General features: G+C 33.0%; 1 protein-coding gene and 1 non-coding gene across 5 annotated transcripts; one reads left to right on the top strand and one right to left on the bottom strand.

Annotated features, from left to right (window-relative positions):
• Positions 1 to 656: 656 nt before the first annotated feature.
• On the bottom strand, positions 657 to 9505 carry CPL2 (carboxyl-terminal domain (ctd) phosphatase-like 2). 4 transcript variants are annotated; one of them, XR_016528217.1, is made up of 17 exons: positions 8943 to 9505; positions 8230 to 8700; positions 7436 to 7646; positions 7012 to 7169; positions 6847 to 6917; positions 6649 to 6754; positions 6472 to 6561; positions 6239 to 6380; positions 5732 to 6040; positions 5484 to 5626; positions 5362 to 5415; positions 4856 to 4952; positions 4231 to 4645; positions 3817 to 3902; positions 2090 to 2319; positions 1344 to 1536; positions 657 to 1136 (listed from the first exon to the last, which is right to left on the bottom strand). XR_016528217.1 is itself a non-coding variant. In XM_039026617.2 (15 exons), exons 1-15 carry the CDS (start codon positions 9210 to 9212, stop codon positions 2217 to 2219), a joined length of 2475 nt encoding a protein of 824 aa, XP_038882545.1. In that variant the 5' UTR covers positions 9213 to 9505; the 3' UTR covers positions 1865 to 2216. The 4 variants fall into 4 exon arrangements, 1 of the variants encoding a protein (XP_038882545.1); XR_005480795.2 differs by having other exon boundaries at positions 4482 to 4645; XR_005480796.2 differs by lacking the exons at positions 657 to 1136; positions 1344 to 1536 and having other exon boundaries at positions 1865 to 2319.
• Positions 9506 to 25094: 15589 nt separating this feature from the next.
• On the top strand, positions 25095 to 25201 carry LOC120074789 (small nucleolar RNA R71). The gene has a single exon (XR_005481071.1). It is a non-coding gene; the product is annotated as a small nucleolar RNA R71 (small nucleolar RNA).
• The last annotated feature ends 662 nt before the right edge of the window (positions 25202 to 25863 follow it).

Genomic DNA, 25863 nt, shown 5'->3' with positions numbered 1-25863 from the left:
GATCCTAAAGCATTTTATTTTCATCCTCGCAAAATATTTTATTTAATTTTTTTTCTAAGATCGGGGGCAGTGAATCCCCTTAGGGAACTACCTCTTCTCAATCTCCTTAAAGAAAACCAATTATGTTTTAAGAAAATGTTCAATTAAATAATTAATTGACTATGAATCATCATCTATAGAGTTAATCTCATGGGAAAAAAATCTTAAACCTATCCAGTGAAACAAATTAAAATGTCATATACAATATTTGAAATATCGATATTGACGAAAATTTAAAAAAATATATGAAAATTAATAAAAATTATTATAATTAATTAATGAAACTTTCATTGTAACTTAATTAGACTATAATTGACTATTTTAATTATAATTCTTATAAAATAAGATAATATTTAGATGTCTGGTGTAATTGTATGTGTAAATGTTTGGGAATATTTTACGGTGAAATGATGTGAAAATTATAAAAGTATTTTATGGTAAAAATAAAAATACACATCAATTCAATTTTGAGATGAAATGATGTGAAAATTTAACGAAAAAAGTACGAATGCAGTTAAAAATAAATATAGATTATTTTTTTGTGGTCTTTTCAAATTTAATTTCTTTATAAACGAGAGTTTTGGGTCGAAAATAGAGAAGTTGGAAATTAAAAAAAGTAGCACACAAAAAGGTTTGATCCTTTATTGAAAATAACATTCATAATCATAAAATTGAAAAACTTAAATTGGACTACTGTAGATAATTCAATTTTTTTTTTTAAATGTTGCAAAGTTTCTCGAAATTGTCACTTTTGGGGGGAAAAACGAAAATTTTTCTATGGATCCCAAGTTTTTATGGATTCCTTCTTTGTTACCGGGGTCGACCCCAAAGCCATAATGTCTCAAAACGAGGAGGCCATAGAGAAACTCTTTTTTATTCCTTTCTTTCGAACTTCGTGAAGAACCCCATTCGAGATCTCCCTCGTTACGAACAAAAAAGTGGGGCTGCGCCCCAGTTGTACACTCCCTTCGTTCTACGAACCCTTGTTGATTCTGAACTTCGTTCGCGAAGGAACCGGACTTTTGACGGGCCAGCCCTTTTTTATGCGCCGCTTTACCCGAAAATGAGCTTTGCTCCTCTGGGCTCCCGGCGCGAATCTGGAGATTTTGAGGGAAATTTTAGTTATATATAATAATAAATAAATAGATAAAGGGGATAGGAAAAAACAAAAAAGAATGCACATCTCGTATCTATTCTCTGACTCATTAGAGGGTGATCTTGAAAAGTAGCGTTTTTTATTTTTTTTTGAAATTGGTCGAAGGCTTAGCATATGTGGCCAGCTGTTACCCTTTGTTTAGACTTACCACTGTTTGTCTTCTCGAAATCGAGAGAAGACCAAGAATGAAACATAGTTAGTCACCATGATCCTTTTTCCTTTCAGCTTTAGAACCGGCCCAATTTTGGCAGTTCACTCGCATTTTAAACTGTTCTTGTTCCGTTGGATTATATAGTATCTGTCCACTTGCTCCCTCCCTCTTTTACTTGTCCTAAAATTACCTGAAAAGAACGTCATAGTCAAATCAGACTAGTAATGGTTTTAATGTTTATTTACACTTTTTTTTTTTGGTGTTCATAACAATACATAAAAACCAGAAAATGAGCTTTTCCCTTCGTCGTATATAGTACTTTTTCATCATATGACCAGAGTAGTAGAGTATATAATATAATGTATGATACAGAGTAAAGTTTTTGAGTAAAATCCGAAGTATTTTGTTCAACCAAAAGAAAAAAAAAAAAAAAAAAGCCTGTAACAATGATTATTACCTTATTAACAAACAAAATTATTTATAAATATAAAAACAGTTAAAACAACTGCAACAGCAAAAGCTAAAAAGGACTATTTTTCATCACTTAAGTAATGACAATGATTGAAATTGTTGTATGTCAAGTACAAACACTAATGGCCAACATTGTGATTGTCAGGAAGCCAATAAGAAATAGGACTGAAGGGACCCCAAAAAGAAAAAAAAGAAAAAAAAGAAAGAAATTTACAGCCCATATTTCTCAGAAAGAAAAGAAATGAATTTAAGGAAGAGGAGGTTTTCTTCACCTCAAGGCCCTTTTTGGGAGGCAGGAAGCTTTGTTTTTGTTCCATGGAATGTGCCAAATTGAAGGGCTGGGTTACAAAATTTAACAATTTTTTTTTTGGTGGGATGGCTAATATTTATTGTCATTCTTCAAGTAATGGAATGGCCATTCTTCTGTTGCCGTGAAGCTGCAAGATGATGATTTTTTGGACCATGAACATCATCTTCCTTTGATCGTTTACTTGGAAATGATCTGAAACAGATAAATATTCATTAATATATAAGGTAAGAAGATACCCTATAAAAGCTATATGCATGAACCATCCCAAATGATCTTAATAGAACTTGATCTTCGATGTCTGTTATATTAGATTCTATTTGGTAAACATTTAGACTCCGTTCGGTAACCATTTTGTTTTTTGTTTTTGAAAATTAAACCTATACACTACTTTCACCTCCAAATTTCTTCATTTCTTATATACTTTTTCCACTAGTTGTTTAAAAAACCAAGCTAAATCTTGAGAACTAGAAAAAGTAGATTTCAAAAAGTTGTTTTTATTTTTGTTAAGTATAAGAGTTGAATTTTTAGTCAAATTCATTTTTAGCTTTCAAATTTTAGCTTGATTTTTAAGATAATAAAGTAAAAATTTGGAGGTTGGAGGAATATTTATAGATTTAATTTTTAAAACTAAAAACGAGATTCAATTCTTTTAGAATTATGCTCATTTTCGAACTATTTGTTTTGATTACTAATCTGGTTTCAGAACCGTTTTCTAGATCGTAGCCAACAATTTTTTAAAAATAAAATTATCTATGTTTTTTGTTTTGAAAAATCGGCTAAAGATCGCAATAGTTTCAACCAAATGGAAAAGGAAAAGGGGAAAAAAAACAAAATAAAATCCGACACTATAGGCATGGTTTTAGAGCTGCAACAGTTTACAAAAATCCGTTTATTGCTTTAGAAAATTGGCTATGATTTCAATGGAATTGTGAAAATCTAAACCCAAAAAGGAGATCATAAAATTTTAAACTGCTTGTTTCATTACAACTTTTTTACCATGATTTTTTCCCCTAAAAATTTGAAAAACTGCAGCTCATCTGACAACCCTATGATTTTTATTTATTTATTTATTTATTTATTATTATTTTTTTAAATTAGGCTTATAAACATTATCTCAACTCATAAATTTCTATGCCTTGTTTCTACCAAACAAAAACCAAATGGTTATTAAAAGAATCATTTTGGTTACTCTAAAATATTAATTTCCAAAATTCTTTCTTTCCACCTTTTTCTACTTTTAAAGAAAATTAAGCAGGGAAGAAAGTGGGCCCTAGTTTTCAACTTTCAAGCATTCAGTTCAAGACCACAGAAGATTAGAATGGAGTTTAAAGTTATATATTGCACTGTGATTAAAATAGGGGAGAAAATGAATAACTATTTGGTTTGAGTTCATTTTTGGTAATCATTCTGTTTTTAAAATTAAGCCTATTTCCTATTTCCTAGTAAGTTTTTGAAAACTATTTTTTTTCTAATTTTCAAATTTTGATTTGGTTTTTAAAACATTGGTAAAAATTATATTTAAAAGAAGAGGCAAGAAATTTAAAGGTGGAAGGAGTGTTTATAAAGTTATTTTCAAAACCTAAAAATAAAATAATTACCAAAGGAGAGCAATCTACAAACGGTTGAGAAAATGGAAGTCACCTAATACATACAAATGAAATGAAATGAAGACAAATTTGAGAGTGTTACCTCGGGGAACTCTGCCGCTTCTGAACATGCTGCTGCTGCTGATTTGCCGAATCAGAATTAGTACTCTCAGGAGGTTCATCAAAAGCCTGAAAGCATTTGTCAGTGATCACAAAAAGCAATTAAAAGAGGCATTTTGCAGAACAGAATATAATAATTGACATAACCAATTAAGTTTAAGCTTCTATTCTCTTCAATTTTTATTCAACAAGTCCTCCACAAGATTGAGTTGAAAGCTAACAATGGATACAAGTAAAAGTTCAGTGCAGATATATTTCATTAGATAGAGAAAAATACGAGTCAAATCCTTAAATACTTTAAAAGACAGGAAAAAAAAAAGGACGAAAAATCAAATCAACTACATGGGAGGTACTTGGATAAGGGGTAGAAACTGGGGATTGACCACCGAGCTCATACCTTTTAGAAAATTTCAGAGGCCTGCATAAGAGGCAGCATTGAGAAAACATGAAGCAGATCACTTTGCCTTGAGTGTTTCGGTTTTGTCGATCACATCTCGGTGCAATGAGATGAAGTAGAAAGGGGGAGGTTGTGAGCAGTAACCCCCATCTGGAAATTACTTTCCTTCATACCCTTTATCCAAGCATCACCTATGTTTTTGAACCAGAAAAATCAAATCATCTATCCGATGGATTACTAGTAATTCGCACCTCAGAGTTGTTCTCTTTATGCAAAACGTCTTCTTCCTTCAGCAACTCGTTATCTGCAGGAGCAGTAGTGTCCCATAAAAATCCATTTTCAACTCCAATAGAAACCTTGTCGAGATCTGCATCCATGGGTCCCATAAGAGGCTTGATATGTGCAGCATACTTATCTGCACTCGATAAAGAGACAAAATTTATACTTATACATAGGCGCGAATTACTATTGGAGTTTACCCGCGGGAAAAGAATTTAGAGATTAGAAGTTAACAAGCAACATGTTAAAGAAATAACGTCAAGGTCTAGTGTAAAACCAAGAGGAAAAAGATAGAATGAAATATAAGTATCAAAGTAGGGGAATTGAAAGGAGAATGCAGTTTTACCTGCCAAATTGTGAAGCGCATTCTCAGCAGCTTGTTGTTGAGCGTCTTTCCTCGTCTTACCCAAACCAACACCAATCTTCTCGCCGGTAAACAAAACCTGAACCAAACACAAAAATGAAATCCGCTACATTCTAACACTATTAGAATGATGAACAATGCTTTCTTAATTCCAAAGAATGAAAGGGAAAAAAAAAACAAAAAACAAAACAAAAGGATATCTTTCAAGTGTCCGACATGGATATGCGGGCAAAATTAAAGTGTCCGTGCTTCTTAGCCAAGGCCAATCAAACAGTGAAATGGAAGAATATGGAATGTGAAAAATCAATCTTACTCAAGCTCTTGAAAATTAACAATCCAAAAAAGAAATCTTTTGATACAGAAAATATTTACTGTTTTATTTACTTTAACACGAAAGGCTGCTAAAACGAACTTAAATATGAATATACATTCCATTTTTGTTCGTGCAGAGTTGAAAATTTTCTATAAAGAGCGTATTTTTCACTGACCTCAACTGAAAACTGCAAATCCTTGCTGGTACTTACAACAGTTTTAAACTCAACCTGCACAATGAGGCAAAGTGAGAAACGTGTGAGAAGCAAAATCATACTAACAAACTGGCACCCTGTACCTTTGAGCTGCATCTACGACCAATTTCTTGTAGAACTCCAATGTATAACGAGGGCGGAGGTATAGAAACCATCTCTGCTTCGGTTTGAATTGTTTGATGTTCTTTATTATTGATAGATGCTCGATTTTGAGATATAGCAAGTCCTGTAAAAACATCAGTCAGGAAAAACTATGTAATTTAAATGGGGGGGAAAATCGTCACATTCTTCACCCATGGGCATGTAAAAAGTGAACGTTAAGAACAAAAACCTTGTGAAATATTGCTAAATAGGTTCTGATGAGACCGATGTTTATCAGATTTTGAAGCATCAGATTCTTGAACAAGTCCTGAAGATCGACTATTTTGATGTCCTTTACTGGAGTCATCATCCACTAATGAACTTCCTAGCACCTGTAATCCGGATGCTGATACTTGTACAGGCATTCTGGAGAGAATAGGGGGTTCGCCAAAGTTCTGTGTCCTAAGATCTATACCAGGTTTCATAGCTAGGAGTCCTCTCTTCATGTCATGATCAGAAGAGAGATCTCGTCTGACAGGGGCCCCAAGCAAACCAGGCTCTAAAACAATATGAAGAAACAAATGAGTTATACTACCCTCTTGGAAGAAGCAACTCACATATTAAACCTTCATAGAATGAATTATACAGTTAAAAGTAAAAAGTAAATTAATGGGAAAAGTAACAGAACGACGAAATGGAAGTTGCTTTCTCATTTTAAAAGAAAAGGTAAGAAAAGTAAGAATATAAGAGGCCATACTTTGAGAAGGCAGTAAAGTTCTTGAATATTTTGGTCCAATAACATTCGGATTGAGAGGTGGTGGCACTTGAGAAGTATCTGCTTTTGCATCCGTTTGGCTCGTGGTAGAATTATTGGCCATGTCTATTACATGCTTATCATCCTGAATGTTAAGAGTTGCATATAAAGCCCTTTATTATTCATTACTCCCATAACATGAAACATTTGGTAGATAGCATGTGTGAAAAACTCACTGGTTGATTCAATCTCCTTTCCACTTCAACACCATTCATTCCTTCACAAATTGGAGCATTCACAGTCTCGTTGGATACAAAACCAGCTTCCTATCAATAATAAATCAGTGAAGTAATTAATAAAAATCCGCCAACAATCCTTTAATGGTAAGGGTGAATATTCTTCATCTCAAATACCTCTGACATCATATAGCTGCTCACATCAGGAGCAGGAGGTAGATCAACCACATCATCTTCATAAGAAATTTCCAGAATCCGTCGCAACAAACTTTCGTCAAATTCTCTGTACAAGGAAAATTAGATATGATTATCTTTCAAAAACAATAAAGACAGGTGTTTGTGTGCAGGTAGGTTGGCACTGCTATTTACACTTACTTGAAGTAACAACCCCTGACATTGCATGCAACATTCCTAGCCACACAGAGGACAGGGACCGCATTTGCTGTCTATCCAAAAGAAATACCACATTAAGCACCCAATTAGTCTTTATCTTCATTTCTTTATTTAAAATAATATTAAGAATGGGCAACATTTTCATACCTCTGCTTGAGGAGCATAGTAAGGAGTAAATGCTGGAACTACATGAACACGTGGTTGGTCTTTGTCTTCCCAAACCTTTGAACGGTCATCAATAACCATGGCCATCTTTGGATGACATGAACCGGATTGGAAGACATTCAGCAAAGACTTCCTAGAGCCTACAAAGTGCCCCAACCAAAGCTATTGGTTTCAAGTTCTCAAATGTAAGAAAAACAAGAGGATTACTTTCTTCTACAAATAAATAGTGAAACTACATATTTTTCAATTTACATACTATTAAAAAGTTGCAATTTTGTGCTTCAAAAGATGTTAGCATCAGGTAACATAAGTGAATCTACAACTCATATCCTGTAAGTATGTGCTAAGGCACCAAACCATAGAATTGGTGACTTCCGGTTAAGAATAGGATTATAAGGTTTGTTACCTGATTTGACACAAACAACACGTTCAAGAAGCTGCTTAGTTGCAATCAGGTGCGCTTCTGGATCAAGAAGCCTCCACATTTCTAATGCATAATCTCTTTCAGCCATGGTACATACATAAACTTCAAATCGCTTGCGTCCCTTGGCAGTCAAATAGCTTCTTAAGTCTTCCCATGCAGGACGTAACCTCACAAGAACACTAGTATCACGAATCTGCAATGAAAATAATGACTTTAGAATGATAAACGATCCCCTGGGTCATTCCAATAGGCTAATAGGTTCATCCCAGTAATTACCTCTATGAATCTCATATCAAACCAGGTTTGTTAGTCGGCACAAACATCATATAATCCATTGAAGAAAAAAATCATGTATTCATGTTCTTTCAATTATTTAAGTTAGCGATGGTTAAGGTTAAAGAATATAAACGTTTTGCTTATTCAAAAAAGAAAACAAAAAGTAAAGACAAACCAGGCTACAGATACGGACTCGCATACTTTCTCTACCCGTTTGGAGATTTGAGTTAAATGTACATGTACTCCATTCAGATTGCTTCCAAGATTTATTCATTATTATAGACTCAAAATTTCTCGGTTCTAATCTTATCTCTCAATTTTTTTTTTTTTTTTTTTTTTTTTTTTTTTTTTTTTGGATAAGACTTATCTCTCACTAAATTGGTAAATCTAAATGCAATCCCCAAAATGAATCCAAGAATAATGAATAGGTCTATATTAATTATAAATAAAACTTATTGGCACGACACCAGTAAATAAATAGCATCAGAATTAGAGGCAACCTCTGGATTGATTCGAGTAAGAACAATATTCTTGTCCAGCAATCTAATAATAGGACGCACTACTTTCTGGCAGTTGCCGTTTAGTGGAGGAACCTCTTCCAGCTGCACCTTGAAAATCCTTCCATTATCATTAACTGTATCGTTCTCAATATACTGTTTCAATAGTGACCGATCTTCCATGTACCGCTTCAGTTCAGCAGACATTCCAGATATCCGCAATGGATCTGTCTCTCGCGCAATCCAAACTCGAAGAGCTTCGATTCTATCTTCAAAAGATTTCATAGTGTTTGCCACAATAAGTGTCTCGTCTAGATCAAAAACAATTGCAAGACACCTAAGATTTAGCATTCCTAAACATGATAGATATAAGCCACACGGCACTGCAAAACACCAAAAGCACGGAAAGTTCTTCTGCTTGCTCGGCATTGCAACCAGGTGAATTTCTTCGTCTCCAACCAACACAATTGCTGTCTGTAAGTTCGGAAAAGAACATCAGAATCCAAATTACAATCTAACTTCATTTAATACAGTCTCACTTTCATAAGTCTACTCCACTCCAAATTGACAGTCAATTTTTTAATCATTAAAAGAATTAACAGAGCTGAAAATCAGTATCCATACCAAACATGCACAAACACACATACATTTCCTCTCAGAAAACAAAACAAAAACATTTCAGAGGAAAAGAAAAGAATAAATAAAATGAGTAAAACCTTCAATTCGTGGAAACAGGAGTAGTGAAGCTGGATCAAGTGCGGCTGTTCAACAGGCAAGGAAGATTGTAGCTTACACCTAAGAGAAAATGAAGAAATTGTCTGAAGAACTGAAAGAGGAGGACATCTCTCACTAGGCGGCGATATACGGTGGATTCTAATCTCGTTGTTCGGAAACTGAAAATTCTGGTCCGTGGCCGGAATAGCATCAAGTTCCCCAAGACGGACGTCGCCGTGAAACACCGCCGATTTGAACCCTAAACGGCTCATTCGGAACAAATTATGGAAAACGTGGAAAGAAAATCACAAGAAGAAGAGAAAGAGGGAGAGGAAAAACAGAAAAAATGTGAGAAATTATTGGCCAAAGAGTAGTTGAATATGAAGTTTTTTTCTCTCTTTCTCTCTTCTGTTTCTCTCCTCTTCCTATTACTCTTCTGGTCAGTCTCTCTCTCTGAGCCCCACCACCAGTCTCTCTTCCAAATTCTCTCTCCCAAAATTTCTCTCTTCGTAGCCTCAGGCCTTTGGTTTCAAACAAATGGAATAAACATAGCGGGTTCGTATTTATAGGCGCCATGGGTCCAACTCGTATTTATAGGCTGTTACCAATTGTTTGAAATTACGAAAATGACTACCCTTCGCATCCCTTCTCCAACCCGGCCTCTATTTTTTCTTCTTCTTTATTTATTAAATTGAATTGTAGGTTATATATATATATATATTTGTTTAAATACTAGTTTGATCCTTGTATTTTTTGTTTTTGTTCATTTCGGTCCTTATATTTTCAAATATTCATTTCGGTCTCTTTACTTTTAATTTTAGTCCATGTACTTTCACAATGTTCATTTTGATTTTGTACTTTAAAAAGACGATCATTTTGGTCCCTTAATTTTCATTTTTACTTCATTTTTAAATTATCAAAATGGATACTTTTTGAAAGTTCAATGATTAAGATGAACCAAAACTCAAAGAATGAGGACTAAAATGAATATTTTGAAAGTAAATGAACCAAAGTGAACTAAATTCGAAAGTATGAGGATCAAAATGAACATTTTTAAAATACATGGATCAAAATGAACTAAAACAAAAAATATATTAACTAAACTAATATTTAAACAAATATTTTTTATATATAAAAAATCCTAAACTTTGTAAACTTACCAAGAATTTCGGATGGAAATTAAGATCTAAAACATGCATAGTGGTGTTCTGGAACCTTATGTTAGTATTCGAGTCTCATTCTCTGATTCAGGGCATTGTTGCATTATTTAGATCCTAATTTTTCTCTTCAATCGATTATTATTTGAATAGTAGTCTTGAAATGTTTTATGTAAGGTTTGTGGTAGTATTTTTGTTTTTGAAAATATAGGAGTATTTTTTTTTTATAATTAATATGGAAAGTTTAGAGGTACATTTTAAGATTTTTTTTATATAAAAATAATAGGAGGGAGAAGATGAAAACCACTTGCCCTAATGAGATGCCTTAATCGTAACTTCTGTAATGGTGTAGAATTGGTATTTTAAACACACAAAAATAAGGTCTAATCTGATATTGAATTCGTTTTTAAAAAAATAAAAAAATAAAAAAATAAAAAAATAAATTTTAAAAGTCTTGTTTGTTATCTCCTAATTTTCTCCATTGGAATTTTCATCTTTTTTAAAAAAAATAATTGAATTTCTAGTCAAATTTAAACAAAATTAATTTTTTAAAAAACTAAAAAATTGATTTGATTTTTTAACATTTTATGACACAACGTAAAAACTTATAGATGGAATAAATGTTTATAAAATTATGAGAAAATATCAATTTATACCCTTGAACTCTGGGTATTATATCAATTTAAACCCTAATTGATAATTATATTAATTTAAATCTAAACTTCGGAGATTGTATCAGTTTTAACCCCAAACTAACAATTATATTGATTTAAACCCTGAACTTTCATAATTGTTTCAATTTAAATTATCTATTATGTTTTATTTGGATACACTTATGAATGTCTGGGATTTAAATTCAGGGGTTAAATTGATATAATTATTAGTTTTTGGTTAAAATTGATACAAATCTCAAAGTTCAAGATTTGAATTGATACAACCTTTAAAATTTAAATTTTAAATTGATACAATTCTTAGTTTAATGTTTAAATTAATACAATCCCAAAGTTTAAGGGTATAAATTGATATTTGTCCTAAAATTATTTTCAAAATCTAAAAACCAAAACTTAAGGCCCCGTTTGGTAAAATCATTTGAATTTTTACTTTTAATTTTTGAAAATGAAGTAAAATAAAATTATCTATATATAGTTTTTAGAAAGCTTTGTTATTATTTTTGGAATTTGGCTAAGAATTGAACTCTTTTACTTAAGAAATATGCAAATTATTGTAAAAAATTTAGAAGAAGGAAACTTAATTTTTAAAAGCAAAAAAATAAATGGTTACTAAACAGGGTATGAGTGGTTATCCAACAGAACCCATGCATTTAATAAGACAGCATACTTGTTGCGTCTAGTTGATCCCTTTTGACCATGTTTCATAACTAATTGTTGTCTTTTTTTTTAGTTATTGAAAATTAAGTTTGTAAATCTTACTTCCACCCAATATTTCTATATTTTGTTATCTATTTTTTACTTATAGTTTAAAAAATGAAGCTAAATTATATATATATATATATATATATATATATATATATATATATATATATATATATATTAAAATTTGACTCAAAATTCAAATAATAGAAAAATGGAGAGAAAACAAACATATATTTGAGAAAGAAAAAGGCAAAAAAAAAAAAAAAAATTGAAATCGTTATGACCTAAATTAAAAGGTCTAACAAGCTCTTTGGAAATGGTATTTCATGCAAAAGCTATTGGACACGAAACACAAAATTCATGATCAAACTTATAATTTAACCGAAATGTAATTAATTAAGGTTAAATTACCCATTTGACCTTTTTTTAAGAACTAGCTTCAATTCAATTCTTGTGATTTGAATGGGTAAAAAACAGTTTGCAAACCATTGTACAAAAAATATTAATAATAAAAAAATAGCTTAACCTTTTATTTTTATTTTTTTTTAATTTTCTTTTTAACTGCATTCAATGCCATGGATTTGATTTTCCGGTTTGGGACCGTTTGTTTTTTTGGGAAGGTAGATAATTATAATCTTAAATGCCTAGAATTATATATATTAAAAATTATAGATGTTTGACATTTTTAGATTATCATGTTTGTTTCATACGAGATTTTGATAACTATGTTTGTTTCATAGTGTTTCTACTCGGAAATGTTTTAAATTTACATAAAGTTTCAATAATGCCCTTACAACTATTTATTACTTTATAATTAATTTGATATAATTTGAACTTATATAACATATTTGTTTTGATCAAATTGAATTTCTTTTAAAATTAATACAACTTATATTATTTTTATATGTTATTTTTTTCAACAACATAATATATCATAATTTAAGATTTTTTTATAAAAATAAATATTAATTTGAATATATTGCTAAAAAAATAATAAGAATTATAATATAATTAAAAATATATGATATACATGGTTGACAATATTTATTTTAATTATATAATACAAATGAAGATTAATATATGTGTGTGTGTAAAATAAAATAAAAAAGAAGAATAAAAAAATACAATTGGGATGCCCTTAACTCGGGAATATGGAAAATCCATATTTTAGGAGGGCATCCAAAACTCTTCCGATGCCCTCCGTTTGGATATCCTAGGATGTCCGAAAATCTTCAGATGTTGGGACATTTCACAATAACCACAAAACAAACATGGGAATACAAATGTTACTCCATGAAAATTTAAGATGCTCGCAAAATAACGGTCTCTTGATGAAAATTTAAATAAAGACAGACATTTAAAAAAAAAAAACATTTATTACCGTTGCATGCATCCTTTTCAGTTGTGTGACAATTATTATTATTATTATTATTATTATTTTAATAACATGTATGGTTGAAGAATCAAACTTCATTAGTTTATTAACTTATATTTAAATTCAACAAACGTAAAATAGTTTGTTTTGATGTAATAGTTCAACTAAGAAAAATATAATAATTATCTTTAAAAAATTCCTTTTCTTTTTTCCACCCATTTGTGGGTTTAAAATTTGATTCCCCCTTGAACTGAGGTTGTTTTTATTGGTTTTGTTATCCTAAATAATAATAATAATAATAATGTAATATTTATTGGTTGAATTTCAAATTTGAGAAGTTTTTTAATGATTTTTTAGAAAAATCTTCCTTTTTAAGTCTCGAGTTTTACTTGAATTAAGTAATTGACGGGGTTGAGTTGTGCCTAATTCCTTCTTGAAGTCCTACTTTTATCCAGTTAAATTGCAACTTTAGCCCAACTTTTAGTTTTGTATATACTTGAATCTTAATTCTTTTTTAGAAAAAAATGTTTAATACATATTTGCTTTTCAATTTTGTATACGGTAGATTTTTTTGAACTTTGAAAAATTTCAAATAAGTCCTTAAATTTTTTATTTTTTGTCTAATAATTTTTTAATTTTCAATCTTAAGTCTAATAAGTATTTGATCTATTTAACATTTTTTTAAAATTCACAAATATGCTAGATTCAAAATTAAAAGTTTAGAGTATAAACGGACATGAAATTCAATTTTATATCTATTAAATTTGTTGAGACCTCATTTGGTAACCATTTGGGTATGTTTTGTAATCATTTGGTTTTTTTGTTTTTGTTTTTTTAAAAATTAAGCCTATATCATTCACATTTCTTACCATAACTTGCATATTTCTTAATTACAATGGTTGAATTCTTAGTCAACAAAAAAAAAAAAAAAAATTTTTTGAAAGCTATCTTTTTTTAGTTCTCAAAATCTGGCTTGATTTTTTAAGCCATTGGTGATAAGTAGATAACAAAAAAAAAAAAAAAAATAGAAATGGAAGTTGTGTCTATAGGCTTATTTTTCAAGTCATACCTTTAAATCAAGGGATGATATAGGTTTACCAAATGTCCCCAACTATCTATCCGGTCTTGTCGTTGAAATGGGAGGTTATTGAGTCGGCACTGTTGAGCCAACCCTCACATATGCAAATCTAAGGATAATTCCAAATAAACAGGAGTTAATAGTTAGCTCAGGATTAAGGTCAAGTAACCTAGGTCATCGCTTTGAAATAGTTAGTCTTAAATAGTAAACAACGTTATAAAGTAAGAGTGACTAATTTCGTAGTCTAATCTTGTACAAACCCTTTTGCATAAGGACACCTCCACTCCTCATGTCTCAACATGAACGAATTAGGATCATTTCGTTTGTAGCACTTTACAACTCTTTGTAACAACTATAGAGCAGATCGCATCCAATAGTGTTACTAGAATAAGGTACCCAACCTTATTCATATATTATAGATCATTTTGATTATTTACTCGAACCTGATCCACTTTTATGTCTCCACGTAAAGTTCAAGTACTCATCTAATAGTCGAGGGACTTTTTGGTTTATTGGATTTCGAATAAGCAAAACATCTATTCAATAACACCTTATTGAATTTCCAGAATAAGTTCCATTGTTTACACACCGCGAATTTTAGGACAAAGAATTCAACAAACTCCCACTTGGACTAAAACTCCAGTGGTAACTTATATATCCAAGACTGAGTTTCTCAGTTTTATAGAGAAATACAATAAACTAGGGCATCTCATACCCATGGTTTATCATTCGGTATCCCATATCCAATATTTTTCCCACTTGCCCTAGGTTATTAATCTGGTATTCCTAGTCTTACTAGGTGATTCTCAAACACTTTAGCCGAAAGAATCATTGTAAACATGTCAGTATACAATAGGCTTTTAATTTTGGGATTGCATCTTATTCTCAATAATGGCCAGGAAGCACACTTTCCTCCCACTACATTGACGTACTCTCAACTCTTTGAGTAAGATGCGTCCGACTTGTCTTAACAACTCTTGTCAACAGTCAGATCTAGAAATCTTTAAACTTTTTATACTTTGATCTAGTCATTTTTAAATATCTGAATATTTGCAAATGACTTTTGCAGAACAAACATGATTTTCTGAAAATTAACATTTCATTTATCACAAAAATATATACAATTTGTTATTTACAAAAGCAAGTAAGATCAAGTAGCAACTTCTCCCATTGGTTGAGCTGAGCAAGCGGTCCCCAGGAACTAGTTTGCCTGTTTACCTTTCTTTGCTCTCTTCTCGGCAAGACACTGAGGGCAGTTTCTCTTCCAGTGTCCTTCTTCGTTGCAGTGGAAACACTTCCCTTTATTTGCAGTTATCTCCTTACCTTTCTTTTCAACAGGTTTCTTCTTCCCTTTTCTTTTGCCCTTCTTCACAGGAATACTCTTACTCTTCAAAGAGGAGGCAACATCAGGCTTGGAGGACATTCCTCTCTTTTCAGCAGTAGTAACGTTTACTTCTGATTCTAGACCCTTAGTTCTCAACATAGTTCGGTAAGCTTGTAGCTCATTCAACAGAGTAGTCAAGCTGTATTCAATTTTATTCATCAATGTATTCGTACGGAATTGCAGAAAATTCTTCGAAAGAGATTCTATAATAAAACCAACTTGATTTCTCTCGTTCATAACAATGTCGTTTACTTCTGCCACATTAAAGTGGACCATCATGTCCAGGACATGTTCACGAACAAAGGTCCCCTTCTTCATGCAGCTATTGTAAACGTACTTGATGACATCATGCCTCAGGGTGAAGGACGGTTGTCCAAACATCCCTCGTAGAGATTCCATAATCTCATTAGCAGTACTCATATCCTCATGTTTCTTTGCCAAAACATCAGATAAGCCGACGAGGATATAAGCACGGGCTTTATCATTTGTCCAGATCCATCTATCATACACATCCCGAACAGTTCGGGTTGTATTAGAGCAAGGAATGGGAGGACAATCTTCTATTAAGACAAACCACAAATCGTCTATCACAAGTATCGTGTTCAAATTTGATTTCCAGGCCACATAATTATCCCTGATCAGTTTGTTCGATGCAAAAAATTGTATTATTGAACTCGCCATTCTGAAATTATCAACAAATTCTATAAGTGAATTGCTTTTAAATCCAATCAAGTTTTAGCAATTTTAATAATGTACCCAAGATTATTCTTTTGCAACGATACTACAATAAGACATACTTGACTAAATACTATCTTCAGAATAACTCATATTCCGATAGTCATTTAGGTACCACTTTTGGCCAGAAATTATTAACACTTAATAATTCTATAAGTATAACCCTCAATTTTCAAACGTCAGAGGTCGGCCCCAACTATGCTACCGAAGTGGAGAGTCAAGGTTAGGAATGGATCTAAGAAATCTTATCCATCTATGGAGCTTGAGTTGTTCCGAATCCTATGTTACAACCCTCCGAGAGGATAGCCATCGTTAAACGACTAGCAAAGGGCCGCTTAAAGCTAACCAGCAGGCGCAACATGAGAATCTCATGGTCCAAACTAACGGAAGAGACCTCAGGATATGTTGACACATTTCCTTCTCCCACTAACTATGAACTACTTCCCCCATTCACCTTGGTATTAAATCATACATCCACTTTCCGAATGGAGGTCATTCTAGGGTGACACAAAGCGTCATATGAATCTCACGGTATGAACTATCGTGGAGACGTGGTAGTTAAAATCTATATATCATATAATAGACTTATGTTTTAACTACTTCCCCTTATTCACCAAAATCTAGATTTATGCTAGAAAATTCTTTCTGAATGGAGGTCACTTCTAGGGTGACACAAAGTACCACTTAAATCTGGATTGTGAACTCTTAGGGACGTGAGAGCTAAAATAACGTATCGTATATGTTATTAATCTCCCACTGAAGTGTTCTAATAACTTTATCATATAAAAGTTATTAAACTTCCACTGAAGTGTTCTATTAATTGGGTAAATTTATACTTAGGTTTTATTTTGGCTAAACAAACTATCCTAAGTCTAAGTGGTTTATCCAAGTATAACACTTATAATTAGATTTTAACCTATGATGTCTAGGTACTAAACCGTTTTATTACCTCACACCACTCACGTATGCTTATAAAACCGGTTAACAATGCTCAATAATTCGGCCATAATCTCTAGGTAGGAGGTGTTCCGTAAACCGTCAACTTAAGTACCCCCAGCCTTAGACAGGATTATATATCGGTTGAGTTTGTAATCCGAGTTTTACAAGTTTTAACTATTAAAACGAGTGGTTAACCTACGTGAGCATGCAATTGTTCTTTATTATGGATTTTAAACATCTAACCCAATTTTATAACAACTTATAAATCTTTAGACATTAAACATCCACAACATACATAAAGGCATTCAATATTTAATATAACACTTATATTAAATACAAGAAACCCTAACATGCATACTATATATTATAACAAATTATAACATACTTTCAATGCATGTAACATGCTTCATGTGGTGGGTTTTAAATCTAAATGACATATTGTATGCACATACAAGATTTATTTAATTATAACATATATCAAATACATAAATAATTAAACACTGGCTGATATGGTTTTAGTTTTGGCATAGACAATCAAATAAAAGCCTAATTGTTACAAAACAACTTCTGAACCGCTCGAACCGCTCCAAACCGAACCAAAACTACTCGAACCAGACTCGAACTGTCTGAACCGAACTAGCCACTAAACTAGACCAGCCAAAAACCATTTGAGGCTGAACCGGATCAGACCTCAAGAGAACCGGTCCAACCGCCTGCTCTCGCTCCATGCTCAATATCTCGCTAAGGCTCATCGTTTAGTAATGGCGACCATCGTCTTGCGTTTGCCTAATCGTTTAGTGTTTGCGTGATCGTGTAGCAGCCAACGCTTAATGCCTGACCAAGCTACACAATCGTGTAGTGTCTTCCTTCTATCGCATAGTATCATTATCTAGTGTTGGAAAATTCTACACAATCGCTTAGTGTCCAACACTATCGTGCAGCTCCATCGTCTAACGCCAGACAAATACTACACGATTGCTTAGCGCCATCGTCTAGCACCTCGTCTTGATCGTTTAGCACGCACACAAAGGTAAGTGATCGTGTAATGCTATCGCATAGCACCTCGGCACATCACTTAGCTGCCGCATAAAAGTAAACGATCGTGTAATGCTATCGCATAGTTCTTCAACACATCGTTTAGCTCCCACGCGAAGCTACACAATCGTGTAATGCCATCGCATAACAATCCAACGCATCGTTTAACTCCCACAGGTACACGATCGTCTAGTGCATAACACTTCAACGCTCAACGCCTGAAGCTACACGATCGTCTAGCTTTTCTTCACAGCGTCTAACACCTGAAGCTAAATGATCGTCTAGCACTGAACTTCAACAATGATATGAACAGAGGCTGAAAAACTGGAATTTGCAACTCGGCCTTCTTCACTTGTTTCTCCAATTACAACTTAATTTCAACTCTAATAACTCTAAATAAATTACAGACTCTTGGGAACACATATAAGCTCATCAAGCAAGAGCCAGTTTCAAATTTAATTGAGAAATCAAAGAGAAATTAAAAGCCAAAACTTAGAAAACCATATCAGTACAGTAGTTTCATATAACTCATATAAAACACCCACCACACCAAAATTAAACCGAATTGAATGCTTATATGATGCTCTGATACCAATTGTTGGATTGAATCAGCACGCAGCGGAAGCAGTGAGGATTGATAAGCACTCTAATTCATTAATTTTGGCAGAAACAAAACATGCTTTAGCAGAAATAAATGGGTTTCAAGTCATACCTTTGAAGAACTCTTGAAATCTCGATTTCCAACTGCAAAAACTCTCCAAATCTTTGTGTAGACCACCACAAGATCTTCCCTACTATTCTCTTGATGCTTTAGATTGAGTTGTGGGACTCAAAATAAGTTGGAATCAAGGGAACTTGGAGAATGCTCATAGCAACAACTCAACAAAGAACTCCTTCTTCAATCGAATTTTTTCAGGAAAAATTCTTATGATTGCATTGCCTCAAATTTACTTCAATCTCTCAATATATTGCAGACTATCATGCAATGAGAATGGCTGCATGAGATGCAGCTCATGCTTGGAGTAATTGAAGCTTAAGATGGTGGATTTAGTGTGAGCTACTTGAAGATGAAGATAGAAAAACTCATTTTTCCATTTGTGTATTTTTCTATTTCCAAAATCTAAATTTGATGTTAAAATCACATTTGATTCAAAAATCAAAATTCATTAATTTTACAAATTAATTTCATAAATTAATTTTCTAATAAAATTAATAAATAATTATTTAAACAATTTAAATAAATCTAATTAATTTAATATCCAATATTAAATTAATTTTACACATTTCCATTTTTATATATTTAAATCATATTTAAATATAAATTCTCCAATTCCGTTTAATTCTAATTTGAACGTTTCAAATTAACTTATCACGCTACTCTAGAGCTACTCCATTCCCGAGCTAGTAGGGGGACCTCGTGGACCTACAGATCATGGGCTCCAATGATCCGAAATTAATCGGGCTAAACTCATTAGATCGAACTATCCCCCATTCGTTAACTAAAGGGTCACTTCACTAAAGCCTATAGTTGAACTCCCCTCACTGTAGATATATTATGTCCACTCGATATAACCATGATTAGTAAATTAATCCTTCATAGATTGTTTGTAATAATGACAGGGTCGAATCTCTTTTTTACCCCCGAAATTACCTCTTGTTCCTTAAGTCCCACTGATCCTCTAATGAATAATCGTTTTGTGATCCAATCAACAAATCGATTCCCTCTCGGGCCAGTGAAAGGGTGGGCCCCCTTGTTCAAGACCCAAAATCAACACTTAAGGGAACAACCTCTCTACTATCCCTAATAGCGGGTAGGAGTGAATTCCTTCTTGCACTCTATGTCCCCAGCTATCTATCCGGTCTTACCCCTGAAGTGGGAGGTTATTGAGCCGACGCTGTTGAGCCAACCCTCATTATGCAAATCTAAGGATAATTCCAAATAAACAGGAGTTCATAGTTAGCTCAGGATTAAGGTGAAGTTATCTAGGTCATCGCTTTGAAATAGTCAATCTTAAACAGTAAACAACGTCGTAAAGTAAGAGTGACTGATTTCGTAGTCCGATCTTGTACAAAATCTTTTGCACAAGGACACCCCCACTCCTCATGTCCCAACATGAACAAATTAGGATCACTTTGTTTGTAGCACTTTACAACTCTTTGTAACAACTATCGAGCATGCTGCATCCAATAGTGTTACCAGAATAAGGTACCCAACCTTATTCATATACTATAGATCATTTTGACTATTTTCTCGAACCTAATCCACTTTTATATCTCCACATAAAGTTCAAGTACTCATCTAATAGTCAAGGGACTTTTTGGTTTATTGGATTTCTAATAAGCAAAACATCTATTCAAAACACCTTATTGAATTTCCAGAATAAGTTTCATTGTTTACATACCACGAGTTTTAGGACATAAAACCCAACAAACTCCCACTTGGACTAAAACTCCAGTGGTAACTTATATATATCCAAAAACGAGTTTATGAGTTTTATAGAGAAATACAATAAACTAAGACATCCCATACCTATGGTTTACCATTCGGTATCCTATACTCGATATTTCTCCCACTTGCCCTAGGTTATTAATCTGGTATTCCTAGTCTTATTAGGTGATTCTCAAACACTTTAGCCGAGAGAATCATTGTAAACATGTTAGTATACAATAGGCTCTTAATTAAACTATATGGGATTGCATTTGATTCTCAATAATGGCCAGGAAGCACACTTTCCTCCCACTACCTTGACGTACTCTCAACTCTTTGAGTAAGATGCATTCGACCTATCTTAACAACTCTTGTTAACAGTCAGATCTAGAAATCTTTAAACTTTTTATACTTTGATCTAGTCATTTTTAAATATCTGAATATTTGCAAATGACTTTTAACAGTTTGATTCTTAACAGAAGTTGCTATGAGATAGAACAAACATGATTGTCTGACAATGAACATTTCATTTATCACAAAAATATATACAATTTGTTATTTACAAGACTACAAAAGCAAGTAAGATCAAGCAACAACTTCTCCCACTGGTTGAGCTGAGAAAGCAGTCCCCAGGAACTAGTTTACCTGTTTACTTTTCTCTACTCTCTTCTCAGCAAGATATTGAGGGTAGTTTTTCTTCCAGTGTCCTTCTTCGTTGTGGTGGAAACACTTCCCTTTATCTGCAGCGATCTCCTTACCTTTCTTTTCAGCAGATTTCTTCTTCCCTTTCCCTTTGCCCTTCTTCACAGGAATACTCTTACTCTTCGAAGAGGAGGCAACATCAGGCTTGGAGGACGTTCCTCTCTTTTCAGCAGTAGTAACGTTTACTCAACATAGGCTGGTAAGCTTGTAGCTCATTTAGTAGAGTAGTCAAGTTGTATTCAATTTTATTCATCAATGCATTCGTACAAAATTGCAGAAAACTCTTCGGAAGAGATTCTAGAATAAAACCAACTTGACTTCTCTCATCCCTAACAACGCTGTTTACTTATGCCACATTAAAGTGGACCATCATGTCCAGGACATGTTCATGAACAGAGGTCCACTTTTTCATGCGATTGTTGTAAACGTACTTGATGGCATCATGCCTCAGGGTGAAGGACAGTTATCCAACATCCCTTGCAGAGATTCCATAATCTCTTTGGCAGTACTCATATCCTCATGTTTCTTCGCCAAAACATCAGATAAGCTGGCGAAGATATAAGCACGGGCTTTATCATTTGCCCTGATCCATCTATCATATGCATCCCAAACAGTCAGGTTGTATTAGAGCTAGGAATGGGAGGACGATCCTCTGTTAAAACAAACCGCAAATTATCTATCACAAGTATCGTGTTCAAATTTGATTTCCAGGTCACATAATTATCCCCGATCAGTTTATCCGATGTCAACAATTGTATTATTGAACTCGTCATTATGAAATTATCAACAAATTCTATAAATGAATTGCGTTTAAATTCAATCAAGTTTTAGTAATTTTAATAATGTACCCAAGATTATTCTTTTACAACGATACTACAACAAGACATTCTTGACTAAATACTATCTCCAGAATAACTCATATTCCGATAGTCATTTAGGTACCGCTTTTGACCAGAAATTATTAACACTTAATAATTCTGTAAGTGTAACTCTTCATTTTCAGACGTTAGAGGTCGACCCCAACTATACTACCAAAGTGGAGAGTCAAGGTTGGGAATGGACCTAAGAAATCTTATCCATCTATGGAGCTTGAGTTGTTCCGAATCCTATATTACGACTCTCCGAGGGGATAGTCGTCGTTAAACGACTAGGAAAGGGCCACTTAAAGCTAACCAGCAGGCACAACATAGGAATCTCGTGGTCCAAACTAACGGAAGAGACCGCATGATATGTTACAAGCCTATATGTTGCTTGTTACAAGCCTATATTTTTTCTTGTAAACCTTGAATACATTAATTGCTGAAGATTTGAGAAGTAAAAGAGAATGATTGGCATAAAGAGGGATCACTTAACGTGAAAAGTAAAAAAACAATCAAAATCAAAATCTTAAAATCAAAGATAAATAATTTTTTTTGAATATTTTTTTTTTAAATTGGTTAATATGATGATGAATATATATATATATAAAATGATTTTAACGTGAAAATTAAAATTGGAAATTTAAAGAGGAATCATTCAATGTGAAAAGTAAAAAAGAAAATAAAAAATAAAAATCATAATCTTAAAATCAAAGAGGAATAATTTATTTTGAACCAATGGGTATATATATTTTAAAAAATTCATTTTAACATGAAGCTTAAAATAGGGAATTTAAAGAGGAATCATTTAACGTGAAAAAAAAAAAAACTAAAATCATAAAATCAAAGAATAATTTATTTCAAATCAAATCTTTTGAATTGATTTACGTGATGATATATATATATATATATATATATATATATATATATTTAAAAAATCATTTTAATGTGAATATTAACGTGAAAAGTAAAAAATTAATCAAAATCAAAATCTTGAATCAATGATAAATAATTTATTTTGAATCAAATCTTCTGAATTGGTTAGTGTGATGATGAATATTAAAAAAAAAAAAATCTTAAAATCAAAGATAAATAATTTATTTTGAATCAACGGATGTATGTATTTTTAAAAAAATCTATTTTAACATAAGAATAAGATAGGGGATTTAAAGAGGAATCATTTAGCGTGAAAAGAAAAATATAATAAAAATTAAAATCTTAAAATCAAAGAATAACGGTATATGTGATGGTGATATATATATATATATATATATATATATATATATATATATATATATATATATATATATATATTTTAAATCATTTTAACATGAAGATTAAAAATATGAAATTTTCTAATTTAACGATATAGATGTGAAATTACACTATATAACCCTATAAGCAATCACTAAAAGGGGCAATGGGAAAATAAAATATTTCTCCCCCGTAGCTAATAGTATAGATGTGTAATGAGCTTGTTGATTGTATTGCAAAACATTCTAGAGATAAAGTTTTGTCTGGTATGTGGAATTGAAATTTTCCCTCTCCTTTCTTTATGTTTGTTGAGAAGGATGTAAACTCTTTTCTTTCCCTAGGTGCTTAATAAATTTCTTTTGTTTCGAACAAAATTTTTATGTTTAAATGTTCTCTATATCTCGAAATTCTTAATCAAAATTAGTGACATGACGATCAATCGCTTCTGCTTAGGATTTGATCCTTTCATATAGCAGTTTTATTTTTATTGCTTCACAGGACCAAGGATTTTTTTTCTTGTTTTTACTTCCGGGATTTTGCGAATCGATTCTTTATTATTTCGTTGTTGATGAAATTTGCCGTTTGGGATGTGTCCAATTTCTTGTCACAATAGTCGTAGTTAGTTTGTTTACACATGGACTGGATTCTTGTTATCGGAGAATCTACTTATATGGCTGGTAATCTAATTTTTTTTTACCTCAAACACTTGATATCACGCAAGCGCACGCATCGAGCAATAATATAGTTAAAATGGTCTTGGCCGAGTATTGTCTTCAAAGAATCAGATGATATTCTTTTAGCTATTCAGAGATCGTTCCAATTTATTAGAGATCAACCTGTGATTTAAATTAATTAAAATAAACTAGGAAAGTAATAAAAGTGTTCGAATATGAAGATTATAAAAAAAGAGACATTTTAGGTAATAGATTTCATCAAAGACATTATTAAACACAATATTTAACTCTTGGGGGTTGTTTGGGGCGTTGAGATGATATAGGATGTGAGGAGTTCTAATGTCTGGAGACTTCTGATGTCTGGGGAGTTTTGATGTTTGTGTTTGGGTATGTAGAGTTGTTATGTCTGAGTTGATATGTCTGTGTTTGAGTGTGCAAAGTTGTTATGTCTAAGTCGGTATGTCTATGTTTGGGTGTGCAAAGTTATTATATCTGAGTTCATATATCTGTGTTTGGTTGTGCAGAGTTGTTGTTGGGATTGATGTCCTAATTCTCCCGGAGTCTCGTTGTTTTATAAAGATACACATTGTTCAATGAATAAAATAAGTGTTATTTAATTATGTCATTTACTCATATCCAATAACCAAAGCTCCTTGGTTATCTTATGTGAACTTAAGCATGTATATGTGATATATAAGTGGATCATGCCTTAAGTGATAACCTAAATCGGTCTGTAGTATAAGGATTAAGGTAGGATACCTGATCCTTGTGACACTACGGATACGATCTACTCTGTAGAGGTTTGCAAGTGTTGTAAACTACTACAGATGGTAGATCCTGACCATTCGTGTGGAGACGTGGAGCGGGGGTGTCCACCTTGCGTTGTTGGGCTACTGATCGTCATTCCTTGAATCAAATTCATCATTGCGGTCATTTGGTTTTGCAATGAGACAATATCACCGTTATTTGCGTCAGAATCTTTGAGTCTTAATCTCGGGTCACTCTCCCTCCAGGCTTCATGATTCTTGGAGATGCGGTCCAAGATATTCTTCGCCTCATCATAAGTCTTGTCAAGCAGACCACTAGCTGCTGCTGCATTGGCAGCGGTCTGCGAAGTAGGATTCAAACCGTGGTAGAAAATTTCCATTTGCAGGCAATCTGGTAGCCCATTATGCGGACAATCTCGGACCAACCTTTTAAACCTCGCCCAAGCATCATTGAACGATTCGTCCATATCTTGTTCAAAATTAGTAATAAGCTTTCTTCGTCTTGCGTTTTCGGTAGGTGGAAAATACTTCTTCATAAACTTCTCCACCACCTGCTCCCAAGAAGTGATCTCTCCTGGTTCGAGCGAATAAGCCCATTACCTAGCCTGATCACAGAGAGAAAATGGGAACAACGTTAGTCGAACTTCTTTAGTAGAGATGTTCAGGAACATAAAATTATTGCAGATTTCAATAAAACTTCGGAGATAGGCGTGCGAATCCTCGCCACGCCTTCCTCCAAATTGATCTGCAGCCTGGATCATCTGCAGCATCATCGGTTTCATTTTAAATCTACTTCCGTCTAAGGCAGGCCTTATGATTCCTGGAGAGAAATCATAGAGTTTTGGCGATGCATAATCTCTAATGGGCCTATTGTGATCGTTTGCCAACAGAATCGGATTTTCCCTGACAATTTTGTTATTTGGTGCTTCATTCCTAGGCTACTCCGTCATCTCTTCTTTATCGGACTGTGGTTGCTGTTGGCGGTCTCTTAGTCTCATTTGATATGTTCTCTCAATCTCCGAGTCGTAGTTTGCCAGAGATTGAGAGTTTTGCAAAGAAATCACAAAAATTACCGTTAACAACTATTTTGCCGAAGTCCCCGGCAACGGCACCAAAAACTTGATGCTTGAATTTTTATGAAGTGGAAATATGGATGATATGCGTT

Source organism: Benincasa hispida, chromosome 3, assembly GCF_027475165.1.
Source record: "Benincasa hispida cultivar pf3 chromosome 3, pf3_genome.v1.1, whole genome shotgun sequence".
Classification (NCBI taxonomy): domain Eukaryota; kingdom Viridiplantae; phylum Streptophyta; class Magnoliopsida; order Cucurbitales; family Cucurbitaceae; genus Benincasa; species Benincasa hispida.
The sequence above is the reverse complement of the archived record's forward strand: the minus strand, read 5'-3'. Positions and strand labels throughout refer to the sequence as shown.